Source organism: Lutjanus erythropterus, chromosome 15 (assembly GCF_056507025.1).
Source record: "Lutjanus erythropterus isolate fLutEry1 chromosome 15, fLutEry1.hap2, whole genome shotgun sequence".
Classification (NCBI taxonomy): Eukaryota; Metazoa; Chordata; class Actinopteri; order Lutjaniformes; family Lutjanidae; genus Lutjanus; species Lutjanus erythropterus.
The window spans coordinates 21,394,904-21,409,810 of NC_139331.1; the positions used below are offsets into that span (position 1 = coordinate 21,394,904).

General features: G+C 39.6%; 1 protein-coding gene across 14 annotated transcripts in view; it reads left to right on the forward strand.

The window, feature by feature from the left end:
* ptprk (protein tyrosine phosphatase receptor type K) overlaps positions 1–14,907 on the forward strand; it is a 144,626-nt gene that overhangs the window by 45,684 nt on the left and 84,035 nt on the right. For all 14 annotated transcript variants that reach the window (XM_084738222.1, XM_084738224.1, XM_084738223.1 and 11 more), the window contains one exon: positions 9,986–10,108. In XM_084738222.1, the coding sequence (XP_084594348.1) occupies positions 9,986–10,108 (123 nt within the window). The remainder of the gene's footprint in view (positions 1–9,985; positions 10,109–14,907) is intronic.

The window sequence follows — 14,907 nt, forward strand, 5'->3', positions numbered from 1 at the left end:
CGAGGGAGAGTTTATGTGTGTGTGTGTGTGTGTGTGTGTGTGTGTGTGTGTGTGTGTGTGTGTCAGCCTCTCTGATGTCACCTTGTATCATTTCAGGCTAATTTCACCTATTCTTAGAGAGGGAGAGAGAGAACAAGAGGCAGAGAGAGAGAACAAAAAAGTAGAGACGACACAGAAAGTAAATGATAAGGTACAACTTTATTAGTGTCCTTGAGGCGGTCGGTGTCAGGGCTACTCAGTGACACACACACACAGATTAAAAACAACAAACACAGCAACAGGAGTACAATATGCCCAAGTACAGAGCAATGTCAAGAAGGCATTAAAAAAGTGGTCCAGTATTACCTAAATGCCGGTCGGCCCACCTCCAGTTTGGAGAAGCAGAGGAGTACCAGCATGGAGGCTAAGCAATGCACTGCTGTGGACAGGGTCAGCAACAAAAGGTATTTTAGCCACTTAAAATATGTCCACCTAAAAAATAAATATCAGTTTAAGTATACGCTATATTTAAACTATTTTTGCTACTTTACATTGCAGTCAGCAATGAGGCAGTCAGCCTTTTCTGACAGGAAACTGCTGTTTAAGAAGCCAAATATCTCAGTCTCCAAACCAAACAAACTCCATTGGCAAAATCAATAATTTTACCCTGCTCTATTGCTGAATCGATCGATTAATTTGTTTTTGTAGTTGTGTGACTTTCTTGTATCTGAACTATCCTTTTACAGCACCAAAGTCACACAATAACACAAATAAACAAACAGGTTGAGGCAGAGGTAGACCAACAACTCCAGTGTTCTGCAAGGTAAAATCACCATTTTTCCTCCACCCAAAGCCGTTAGATAGTGTCTATGGACGGTCTTGACCCCTCCCTCCCTCCCCCTCCCTCCAAATTTGTTCTGCAAGGTAAAATCACCATTTTTCCTCCACCCAAAGCCGTTAGATAGTGTCTATGGACGGTCTTGACCCCTCCCTCCAAATTTTACCCTGCTCTATTGCTGAATCGATCGATTAATTTGTTTTTGTAGTTGTGTGACTTTCTTGTATCTGAACTATCCTTTTACAGCACCAAAGTCACACAATAACACAAATAAACAAACAGGTTGAGGCAGAGGTAGACCAACAACTCCAGTGTTCTGCAAGGTAAAATCACCATTTTTCCTCCACCCAAAGCCGTCAGGAGTCTGGTGGCTTTGGAGAGAACGATATTTGGCTTCTGTAACAGGGATTTCCTGTCAGAAAAGACTGTCTTCTATGCTTTGTTGCTGCCCCTCTCCACAGCAGTAAATTGCTTAGCTTCCATGCTGGCGCTCCTCTCTGCTGTACCAACCGACTCTACTGCAGGTAATGCACTGACTATGGATAATATGAACTATCCCTTTAACATAATACAGTGTGATGGTGTAACTTGAGTCGTACTGTACCATAATTTTTGAATTAATTCCCCTCCTCCTCTCCTTTTTTAAAGCCCTCTTCATGCATTTGAGCCAAACACTAAAGCCACTGAAGTGATTCACTGGTATGTAATGTCCCACAAAGCCACGTATGATTAGAATTCCAGGTCAGCAAACGTAATTATTAACTGGACACGACCAAAATTGAGCCGATTTGGAGGGAAACAGTATTACTGGTGGTTGGAATTGGATTTTAATGATGTAAATGTAATTATTGTCCTTGAAAATTATTTCCGTTTGCAAAATGGAAGCTTCTCTTCTCTTCTCTTCTCTTCTCTTCTCTTCTCTTCTCTTCTCTTCTCTTCTCTTCTCTTCTCTTCTCTTCTCTTCATGTGATACAAGCAAACTAAATTGATATTGATCCTCTTTATAAAGTTGTTAGAAATTAAGGAAAAGGTGGAAGCACAAGACAAAGAGCAGCTGCAACAAAAGAAATGCTCGTGTACGTTTACTTTATAATAAAGTGAATCAACGGGCTTGAAAGTGATGTCTCACACAAATTAATTTCTTTTTCTCCCTCTTTTTTCCCTTGTATTCTTTCCTCTTGTCTCACCCTCTTTCACTCATCCTGTCTTATCTGCTCTCTGGTGATAATATCTCGCAGCCTGCAGACTGAAACAGAGCTCTGCTGATAAATTCTAGACACAGTCAGAAAGAAGGAGAGAAAGAGCATGTACTGTATGTACATTAGAGAAAGAGTGTCTATGATTTGTCTTGCAAAGTAAGATAGTGTTTATGCTTCTGAGTCCCTCAGATTCCTGAGCAGATTTGTGCTGTTAGGGCCTCGGCTTGTGATCAGGGCCAAGATGTGAAGATGTTCTCAACCAGCATGAAGGAATGTCATCTGATTTGCTCAGATACACTGTGTATTACATGTTAAAACATCATACAGGAATTTATTTGAATCAGCCAGTCTTTTCATTAATTTAATCTAAATATATGTTTAACTTATTTCAAAAAAGGACCGACTCAAGAAAAAGTAAAAGCAAAAATGTACTTGACTGTAGTCTGTGACAGTTGTTGATTCAACTTAGCATCTTGCATCAAGTTTATTCAAAGTATGTTTTCCCAAGTTATTGACTTGCAGTTGGTTTCAATACTCAGACAAATTTGAATTTATTATTCATCCTAAGGGCAGCAGGGAAATTTAAGGTTTAAGTCAAAGCAGTTTAAAATGATCTACAGTATGTGTGTATGACAGGTAGAAAGAAAGTGCTGTGTGTCAAAGAAATCCTTGAATAGGCAGACTCTGGTGTCATAAAAGTTATGCTGACATGATCTCGAGTCCTTGAACTTGCATATCATTTATATCTCACATTTTGTACTTGCATATCTTGAATGCAAAGCACTGTGACCCTATATCAGTCCAGATACATTGGATAAATTAAGTTGTTTTATAAGAGCTTAGTTTGTTTGCTGTGTTGTTTGCTTTCTCATGTGTTCTCATTTATATTTGTTCTTCTGTTGGTGTGCATGTTAAGTAATTTACTGTTATTTTACAGACATAAAAATGCCATCAAACAGAATTGCCGTTTTCTAATTTCATGATCCACAGGATTGATTGCTTTAGCTGTTTTCCTCACATTAACTCATCATTTCATCAATAAAACACAGGTTAGCCCTGTAAATGTTTAACACCATCCATCTCCTTGGAGGAAACCTCTGTTGAATTTAGTGTTTAATTCATTCATGTGATTAAAATGACAGGTGTAAGTCAAACAAAACCAATTTGTAAGATGTTTGCAGCAATGGTGATGTAGCCTGATAATCAATGGCATTTAAGATATTTACTTACACATTAGATGGCACCAGTTTGTGGTACAAAGCCAGATGAAGAGATGAATAGTTGCTTATTTAAACAGCACCAAGGCCAAGCTACACACAGTTGTGATTCTCTGACATTGCTTTCCTGAGAAATTTACTCTGTGAGAGACAGCTGAGGAGGAATGCTTTGCACAAGGGCACAACTATTGACTTGGCATTCTTAGATTTGATAATCAGCCATCTCTGAGTTATAATGGAGTTTCTTTGTCATAATAGATTTCCAGGAAGTGTCTAGAGGAAGAAAAAAAGCACCTCAGACCTTCATTTGATTTAAACGTGTCCCAGGGACTTCTATCTGAGCACACTATAGCTGTTAGATCTGATTTAATACTGCCTATTCTGCAGATCGGTCAGATCACATTGGAGAACAGGAAAGCTAATCAAACTAGCTATTGTTATACATTCCTGCCGTGTTGCCAACTAATAATCTTGATCTAAGCTAATAACCAAGAAATAAGCGTGCTCCTCTGTTTTTTGCTGGAGACCCCCTGGGGGGCTGTCTGAACCTATGTTTCTGAACAGTTTCGGTAAAAGCACTTTTGCTTGACTCACCTCCTGGAGGTGGAGGTCGATGCAAATCACTGCAAAATGATTCTGAGTGACGGTGGCAGATGTTGTGTCTGATGCCATTCAACAATCTTTTAGAGAAGACTGCGGCTGTCCCGTGTCACCGTGTGTGTGTGTGTGTGTGCGTGTGTGGCTCCTCTCTCTGCCCTTGAGCCTTTATCAAGTCCTTCTAATTATTTTATTATGCAAATGAGTCACCATTATTTCATTAGCGAGGCAGCCAATCACAGAAGCTGATTAGGAAGTGATTAGCATGCAGTCGGTTTCTGTCTCTCTCTCTGTGTCCTTGTGAATGGAGGGGAGGGGGGCAATAATGACCCATCTGGACACACACTTGTGCATATAGTTGGAAAATTGTTTTAGGAATTTGTTATACAATATAATACAGTTAACACATGCAGACAAGCACAGTACAAAATACATAGTGTATCTCTGGAACATGTTTAAAATGGTTTTAATTTGATATTTTATAACAACAGTCGAATAGATGATGTGAAAGGTCTTACAATATGTGTAAGAAGAGAAAGCGGTAAGGTAGAATTAGTTGGATTTGTCTGAACTGCTTGTAAACACACCAGAGAGATAATTTAGTTTGTTGAGTCTCATTCCCAGGACGTCAAATACCGAACTTATGAGTTGGTAAAGCATCCCAAGCACAGCAAAATAATGTGAAATACAGGCAGGGTCTCTGCAGATACAGCTATGACCACACACTTTCAGTGGGTTATAAGTGATGATTGAAAGGGTTTATATTTCTGAGTCTATACATTGTTCTTTGGGAAAATGTTGTGTGTAATGCCTTTAACATCACGCTTGCTCTGAGCAGGTAGCCTACCTTAAACAGACAACAGAACATACCATATGTTTAAAACATTTTTTCAAGTATAGAATCAGGCACCGTTTAACCACTGGTACAGTTTTAAAAGTGTCATATTAGCATCCGATATTGTAAAATAGTCAGCCGTACTGATCCAGCTGTGCAGTACACACCCACTGAGGTGAAGAACTAGTGAGGAAAATATTTTCACATTTATCTTGGTTAATGAAGGGTTTATTTAGACCAAACCAGAGTTGGTAATTGTCAGAACAGTGAGAAGACTAAGTGAGACAGTTTTGGTTAGTTTTCATGTTACTTTATTTCTGCCAAGTTTGATTGAAGTGTGTTTTCTGGCATTAACAAAGCAATTAGTTCTTAGTTTGGTAAAAGGGAAAATCTTGAATTTTGATAAGTTGTATAGTTGTAGTTTTCTGTTTAATAAAGAAAATAGATGTAAGAATATTTCCTTTCTTAACATTTTGTGAGTTTATTTTGTTTATTTATTGGACACACTGAAAGGCTGATGATGGCCGGTTGGAAAATTTTAAGATATTGCCAGCCCTAATAGATAGAAACCCTGAAAGATAGAGGTATACTTCATACAACATTTGGGCAAGACATGACTCGTCACTGAGTCTGTTGCCAGCGGAGGTAAAATAATAGTTCAAGGTCTGCTCTTCTCATCATTGGCAACAACTATTAACTGTCAGAAGCATGTGTCTGTTGATGTGTGTGTGTGTGTGTGTGTGTTGGTTTAAGTTGGCAGGACATTGAGGAAAGGGAGAAGTGTTAACTGAGAACGTGGGCGAGCTAGTGTGAGGTTTGTGTGTGTGTGTGCACAGTTTCACACATACAGACCCCCTTCGCAGCACACACACACACTCACACACACACACACGGACACACAGCTACTTTGTATAGTGTGTTAGCAGCTGAAAGCGGCGACAGTGTCTATCAGAGGTGTGCAGTGGAGAAGAGAGGAATGCTCCACGACTGAGAAATGTTCTTTTAAACCAGTCAGTAAAGCGGAATTTAAAACAAGGACATGTTTTTCTTCACCGCTAAGCCAAGGCAAAATACCTCTTCTACCACGGCACTATATCAGAGCCGAGTGTGGTCCTCTTTTTGTGTGTGTGTGTGTACAGTTAAAAGCCCACAACACATATTTTAAACACAGTGGGTTGAAATCCAATTTTGCTTTACACTGTATACTGCTTTCAGAAGCAGAAATTCCAGAAAGAAGCTTTGAAACTAAATAGAGCTTCTGTAGCTTCAGCGAGGTTAAACAAGGCCAAACAAACGCTGTTGCAAGTAAACCAAGGCTAAGTGTTTCTGCCATGTGAAAACAAAGGCTTTACAGTTCACCACTTAAAGAAAACACACCGGACCCTGACACTTAACCCGGAGCAGAGTCAGTGAGCAAATAATATATGTCGTCATCTTGGTTTTTCTATTTGGTTTAATGGAATTTACTCACATTATATCAGTATAATTACTGTTATTTTTGTTAAAAATATTCTCTAGGAATCAATACTAATATTTGATACTGATATATGCTTGTCTTGTCTAGTCATAGAGTGCAAACTAATCATAGGCCATATTAATTAAACAATCATAGCTAGAATTTTAAGTATTCCCACCTTGTTAATTAAACTTGAACATCATCGTTGCTGAGCATCTCAATGATTGAGCCTTTTGGGAACCGAGACTCACAGTTTAATTTGAAGTAAAGCTCTACTCTTACAAAGAGCCTTGTAGCGCTGCTGTGATTTTGGTCACTTCCCCATCACACCACGATCATACATATAGATGGTAATGAAAGCCATTGTTTCCATGTCCAATCAGACGTGTGTGATGCCCAGTGTGGTTCATCTCTTTAATTAGAGTGGACATTTCTTGATTAATTCTCTCCTACTCCTCATCGTGTCATATACAAACAGATAGGGGTTCTTCAGTCGATCGGCCACTGATTATCAGCTGATACTCATTCTGGATAGTTTAGTGGTGCATTCAAATGTACCTTGTAAACTCTGAAATCTACATTGCTATGTACAGCAAAGCTCATGGATGCATAGATGCTTTCAAGTACACCTCGTAACTCAGACATTTTTACTCTAATGGGCACAAAGTTTGTTTAAAACAGGAAAGTTTAAATTGTTTTCTTATTTTCCTTTTTTTGAAATACATAGGCCTACACCTGTACACCATACATAGGCCTACACCTGTCAAAAAATAATCAAATTGTTATCAGCCAACTAAATTAATTGGCCACTATTTTGATAATGGATTAATCAGTTGGAGTAATTTTAAATTTAAAACAAGTAAAAATTCTCTGTTTTCAGTTTCTCAATTATGAATCTGAATGAAAGTAAACTGACAGTCTTTTGGTTGTAAACAAAAAGGCAGGACGTCATGGGCTTAGGAATTTGTTGAGATCGACATTTTCCCCCATTTTCTGCAATTTTATAGATCCAGCTACTAATCAATTAATGCTGTTATTAAAAGTAAAAAAACAATGCTTGCAAGGCTTTAAATACACTCTGTGATCTTTATCAGCTGGTAATGCTTCCACTTGATGACCGGGGCCAAAAATTCCCTTACATACAGATGCATCACATACATGCACACATACTTCTCTTGTTTAGAAGCTTTCTAAAGAAATCATATCATACCAGCTTATGTGCGTAGGTGTATTATTAAAAGTAAAACAGTTGCATAAAATAATAGATTACATTATACAGAGCCATTCAAACAAACAAGAATATGTTGCATAAAGAATTCATAGCAAAACTGTATAGTAGAAACAATCTTGCTTTGATTGCCCAGTTTTACCTCCCACTTTGCCAACAGTTAGGAGGTTTATTTCTGTATTCAGACAGTGGAAACACACTCGTTAACAACATATATTATTTTCCACAATAGCAGCAAAACCTGTATAAGGTTTCTCTTTCTGTATACAGGTGGCTAGTAATAGTAACAGAATCTACACCACCTACAAATTCATCCTCTGTTTTTTGGCACTACACGCATTAGCATTTATATGTAATATTCAGCACGGAGAGTTTAACTGTATAGTAGTTTGTCTCCTAATGTTTTACATACACTGGTATACTGGTTTGTAGATGCTGTATATCATCCCTACATGCATAGACCCCAGAGTTACACACTTTTAACCCATGCAGAGAGAGCAATCTGACAGCAAGATGTAAACTGACACACACACTGTGGGAGACAGGAAGTCATGGAGTTTTACAAGCACACACATATACACACACCTACACACGTAGCTGCATTTAGACATTGGTAGAATTAGATTCTGTGCGCCCAAGTTGAGTTTATATTAAGACAGTTTTAAGTATAAAAATGCATGTTGCTATACTTTGTGCCCTCCACATGTCCCTGCATTTTTCTGCTTTATGACTGGAGGTAACTTGCAGTGACAAAGACTTAATTGAATTGAATGGGAGTGAACTGAATTGCACGGAGAGAGGCTGGTTCAAAGAATGACGCCGAGAGGAATGTGATCCAGTGCATCTCTGAGGCTGTGAGTCACAGCCAGCCGTACAGCCGGCAGCCGAAGACAGTCGCTTAGTTTGATGTTAACTTGTTTCTCCTCCGGCGGCGGCTGTCACCTCTTGGTATCCCTCTGTAGCGGGAGCTCAGATCAGTGGGGTATCTGAGGGCCTGTCGTTCTGCTCTCCATCACAGCCGCCGCAGCTTGCTCTAGGACACAGGTAGCAAAGCTGTAGCACTAACTGAACGCTAGGAGATTTATGTTGCTGGCAGCGCTGGTTGTTGCAGTGCTTCATGGTGGCTTGCTCTCATATCGCTTCTTTCTTAGCGGGTCTCTTAGTGGTTTGGATCTTGTATAAACATGTCATCTGTGTAGGTGGTACAAGACACTTCAGTAATACCTGGAAATTTTCATATTTCAAAACAAAGAAAAAGAAGTGAATATACTCTTAGTGGTTTGTTTTCTTGATCAGGCAAACTTTGAATTGTGCAGTGTTAATCATGTAGTATATAATTTGTCAAAAGTGTGTCTTTAAATTGATTATTTTGTCCAACCAAAACCCAAAAACTCTTCATTTACAGTAAATGATAAAGAAGTGCAGTAAATCCTTACATTTCAAAAGCTGGAACCAACATATTTTTGCTTGAAAAATGACTGAAACAATTAATCGATTATCAAAATTGTTGGTGACTTACTCTCTTTTGATCGACGAATCAATTAATCAACTAATTGTTGTAGCACTTCCAGCAAAGTCAGTCATTAAGTCATGTCCTTTGAACTATGCAGGTTCCTACATGTTTGTTTCTGTGTTAGGGTTGAGGTGGGCTTCAGCACTGGACGATAAATAACTAAAATATTTACATTGTGAGAAATGATTCATTATTATCTTGGGTTTGATTATTTTATTTGAACTGAAATTATTAGTTGATTAATTGCAGCTACTTTTGAAATTGATTGATCGGTGTAAAGGTAATTTTTAAACAAAAGTGCTTCCCAAAATCACTGGTCCCAACTACTAAAATTTGAATATTTCCTGATTTTCCTCGTTTTCCATGTCAGTAAACTGAATGTCTTTCTGTTTTGGAATGGACCCCTCTGTGTATTTGTATACTGTATGTACAATGTAAGCGTCCTATGTCATGATATGTATCACTATCATAAAACTACATATGGAAGGCTATGACACCCAGTCCTACTTTTGACAATGTCAAGAGGGACACAGAGGACCACTAACTAACAGTGACTTGAATCAGATGGCGTTTGTGGCTTTTCTTAGCCATAATCTCTCCTGGCCATTTTATTAACACAAGCTGTACATCACTTGTAGGTCAATGAATCAGATAGCTAGCAGTCGCCAGCCTGCTATTTCTATCAGCAGTATTGCCAGTACAAGCCACATATCATTGCAAGTTGATTATTTCAGTTGGCCGTCAGGGACAAGTGGCGTCTCTCTGTATTAGAGCGACTTCCTGTTCAAGCGCGGCCACGGGCAGCCAGCTCACACATGGGTGTCCCGAGGCTGTGGTGATGGGCTCAGATGATCAGCTGAAGGCCCTGATGGTTGAGTCAGAGGTGATCCTGACTGGCCTTGAGTGATGACTGTTGGAGCTCAGACTCCTGGTGGTGTGTTAATGAGCTGAGACAGAGGCACGCACAAAAAAAAACAAAACAACATACAGCAGCAAAGAATCAAAAGTTTAAGACTTTAGGAGAGGAATTCATGTTGCATTAAAGAGAATTAGATTAAGTGAATTCAGCCATAATCATTGATCCTGTGAGTTGAACTAAATCGTGTTGTGTTTCTCTTTGCAGGGAGCTGTACGTTTGATGAGGGCTTCTCTCAGTGTGATTACCAACAGGACCCCTACGATGACTTTGACTGGACGCACATCAACACCCAGGAAGTGCCATACGTCTCACCAGACCTGCCACAAGGTGAGATTTTCTTTCCTGTTTTTGTCATCCAACCCTGCCATGGGAGCTTGTTGGAAAGGCAGGTAAACAGCGCTCAAAAAGTCCAAAAAAAAAAACCTGGCATGACTTGGATGGCTTTCTTTGCTACATTGACAATAAAGGGGGTGTCAGGGTAATTGCCAGAAGAGAAGTGCTTGCCATTCACTCCAATTTTAACAGAAATGTCCAAATGTCAAAGGTTTTTGGTACCAGCTCACAGCATGAAGTTTTATACGGTGTTCTGCATGGTCTTGAAGTGGTATTTTTGGAGGGATTTTTTACCATTTTTATCAATACTCGAATGGTCAAAAATGGGAATAGCATTCAAATACCTCCATCATAATGTTCTAAGCCCCTTTACTCTCTACACTTTAAAAATGTGAATAGGTGACTAAAGAAAACACAATGACTATGACAGATTTATGATTAGAAAAACATGACAGAGCGCTGAGCTGCATATCAAATTAATCTTCAGGTTAAGATGATGTGTACCACTTCTATTCTAAGAATCTATTAAAAAAAACACTGTCTAGATAGTACATCTTGTCACACTTCAGATTATGAAGATTTTGTGCATTTCACCTCTAAATAACTGCTTTAGTACAAGTTTGTGTCTCAGTACTTTGTATTTTTTTCCCCCCGTTAATCATTTCAAAATCATCGAGATCTAGTTTCTGAACCTCTGTATTAATTACAATATTTTATTGATGTAATTATTACAGTATAATGTTCCTCTATGTGTAAAGTAGTCTAAAGTAGCTACCAGCTAAAGCAGTAAAATGTTTCTAAGACATCGATGCATCAGTATTAACAGTCTAAGCATGTCACAGAGGACGTTTTTCTGCAGAATCAGGAAAAATGCAATGTGTACTTTTACTTAAGTTTGAGTTTGGATTCAGAGTTTTTATCTGTAATGGAGTATTTTTGCATTGTTGTATCAGTAGTTAGGAGTAAGTCTTCCACCAATCTCCTCTCCTCTCCTCTCCTCTCCTCTCCTCTCCTCTCCTCTCCTCTCCTCTCCTCTCCTCTCCTCTCCTCTCCTCTCCTCTCCTCTCCTCTCCTCTCCTCTCCTCTCCTCTTTAATCAGTTGTTTTTTTCCTCTGTGATGATGATGAAGGGGAAATTAAATCTTTCTGCCTCAGGGCTGAGGGTCTAATTAACAGAATATGAGGTCATTAATCAACGGCAGGGAACAGGGAAGGTTGCCTACTTTACAATGTTAAAAGCAAAATGTTATAACAATCACAGCTATGTAGTGTTGAGACAGTAACTGGTTTTACAAAATCAAAACCACAGAGGAAGAATGTTGACTGGTGGATGAGCAATGCCGTTAACCACAGTGAAGGAAGACAACCACAAACATGCATGAGTTTGTTAATTTCCCCTTTCCTTTCCTTTCCTTTCCTTTCCTTTCCTTTCCTTTCCTTTCCTTGTCTTTTTTTCTCTCCTCTTGTCTCCTCTTCTTTCCTTTTCTTTTCCTATCCTATTGTTCTGTCTAATTTTCTGTCCCCTCATCACCTTTTATCTCCTTTTCTCTGCTCTCATCTCTTCTCGTTTCCTTTCTTTTCCTCCTCTCTCCTTCCCTCCTGTCTCCTCTCTCTTTTTTTGCTTTCCTTTCCTGTTCACTTGTATTCTTTTGTATTCTTGCTTTTCCTCTTCCACATACAGTATTTTGTATCTGTCTTTGTATGTATTTTACTTTTCTTTCCTTTTCTCATCCCCTCTCATCTCCTCACTTGTTTTCCTTTCCTTTCCTTTCCTTTCCTTTCCTTCCTGTTCCTGTTCCTGTCATGTCCCATCCTGTCCTGTTCCCTCCTGTCCCTTTATCTCCTATTTCCTAAACTCCTCTCACCTTATCTCCACCCTCTTCCTCTCCTCCTCTGTTGTGGAAGATTATGACTTTGTTGCCATGACAATGTGATGCCATTATTTATCTCTCATGCTTATCATCATGACAACTCAGCCTCACTGACATTTAGAGAAAGGTTCAGTTCAACACCAGCTCTTTACGATTTTCACACAAACACACGCGCACACACACATTGCCTCCCAAAGTGTGTATGTGTGTGTGCTGTCTGTTGCATGTGGTCTTGAACCAGACAGGTGTGAGGGGTGGGGTGCCTTGCCCGATGGTACAAAGCCAAAGTCTAGCATTTAGCGTTATTAATACTAAGTGGTGTCGCTGTGCAGAGTGGTCAGAGTGGTCAGAGTTGGCAGTTTGGAGAGGTTAAATACTTTGCCCAAGAGTGCAGCGGTATTAGCATAGCATTAACGCTTGTAGGAGCTAGCGGAATAAGTGGGGGCACAGGGATGGCAGGTCAGGTTAATGGTTTGGAGATGTTGATTGCTAAAGGGGGGTTCAGAGCGTTGCCTAAAGGTACGGGAGCATGAACTGACATTTGATGTGTTAATCATGCCAGCAGGGTGCGGGACACTGGTGCCGTGGATGGTAAAACGAGGCGGCTGGAGGGGATTACAGATACAGCACTTGGCGAGGTTTTGTATTTGGAAGAAATTGCCGGGAAGGGAAGAGGGTTTGGGCTGGTAGCTTAAATGCCTTGCCCAGGGACACATTGGTGGTGTCTATTATTAGAATTGTTGTTTTCTCAGGCAAACCAGGCCACCTGTGATTGAGTTTACTCCTTTTCTTTTCCTCTCATTTATTTTCCTTTCTGTCCCGTGCCATTCTGTGCTGTGCCATTCTGTCCTGCCCTGTCCCAACTAGAGATGCACGAATACCGATATCAGCATCATCAAACATGGCACAGAGTTCAAGGAGTCTGCTAATACTTACCCTTTTATCTCAGTTGCATCCACTAATGACTGCAGCAACATGCTGTAAAGTACACTTAAATTGCTGGGGAAAAATGCTTCAGCCTGTGTCTTTCTTTGGCAAGTGTTCATAAAATTGTTGAACAGTCCATGTAGAATTGAAACAAACTCACGAAGTGCACCTGCAGATCACAGCCCTGACAGATGTAAACTAGTTGATTGCTTCAGCTAATTAATACAAAGACGAAGAAAGAAAACAGCGCTGCCACCAGTCTGTAACCCTCTTCTCTTGGTTGTTAGCATTTTCCAGTCCATCTGGCTGTAGTTAGCAACTTCTCTTTCTCTTTTACACATGTAGAATAATAGTTAACCTCCGCAAGTCCACAATAATGTTGTGGAATTATTCCTACTGAAATATTTGATGTAAACTGTACAGCTTAATAAGCAACACAAAATCAGCTCAGTAACGTGGTACAAATAAGCCCAAAATGTATTCAGTAAAGAGTGAGTTACACTAACAGTGGGAAACAACAATTTGTTGCATTAAAAAAGTGAGAAATGTTTTTTTAAATCATTGTAAGGATGGTAATGGCATTATTCAGGACTCGTCGCTATCAGCACTTGGTATCAGGAAGTAACCAAATTTAAGAACTTGTACATGCACTTGGTTTGAAAAAAGTGGTATTGGTGCATCCCTAGTTCCGACATTTGATGTGTTAATAATGCCAGCGGGGTGCGGAAAAGGATGGATGGAAAAGCGAGGTGGCTGGAGGGGATTACAGATACAGCACTTGGCAAGGTTTTGTATTTGGAAGAAATAGTAGGAAATGGGCTGGTAGCTTAAATACCTTGCCCAGGGACACAGTGGTAATGCCTATCATTAGAATTGCTGTTTTCTCAGGCAGTCTGAGCCACCTGTGATTTAGAAGTACTCTGCTGTGGCTGGCTGCAGTCTCCCCGAGGGCATGGCATGATTTAAAGCACAGGCACTAAACCTTTTTGGCTTTTGACCCCTGAAACAAAGAGAGACCAACCCCTTTGTTGACGGGGAGATGTTAAAAGTATTTGGCATCTGAAAGACCTTTGGGAGTGAGTTTATTTTGCTGATTGGTAGTTCAGAGGGTTATATATGGTCAAAGGTGTTGGCAGAAGAAAAGAAGTCATCTAAGGGCTTTACGCACAATCGTTTTAGAGTCACTTGATAGCTCAGCCAACAATTATACTTTTGTTCCTTATAACCCACATTGATTTGTCACAGTTGCTAATCACCATTTATGCTCAAGGCAGTATTGAGTGTGGAGGGATGGTTTGGCAGTTTTCGTAATGGAGATAAAACTATTCTATGTAATCTCTCTGGGGGTTGATGTTGGCACTGGCCTCCGTGGCAGGGTCTAGATGCTACGCTGGCAACGTGCGTTGCTCCAGTTGAACATTCATGGGCTGGGGCTCTGTGGCTCAGTGGACTAAAGCAGATACTCTTGACTCATAATGTTGTCAGCCAGTACCACTTTAAACCTATTTGGCACGCCATTCACTGTGTGTGTGTCTCTCTCTCCTCTTGGTCCTGTTTCCACAGTGTAATGTCTAATAAGGGAGGAGAAAAAAGGCATTTAAACTAAAGTAGAGCGACTCTCTTGTCCACTGGATGTTTTAATAATGAGCGAATAATGATGAATACAGCAACACAAACTATACAGACTTAAAATTGCCAGTAAATCAAACCTCTCATCGTCTCTGACTCTGAAACAATCAGGTAATTAAGGGAATAATTTGCACTTTAACTGGTAATGAAAATGGTATCTAGTTATTTTTATTTTTAATGACAACTTTTTAGTCTCTTTATTTTAGTATCAATATGCTTATAGTTGCTATTATGTTGGTATATATAGTGCATTGTACTTCCTACATTTATTTTAGTTGTTTGATGATACATTTGCACACAGTATGTTTATAATGTATATGTAGAATTACTATATATCGCTAGATACTTGAATATTGCAGATAGATGA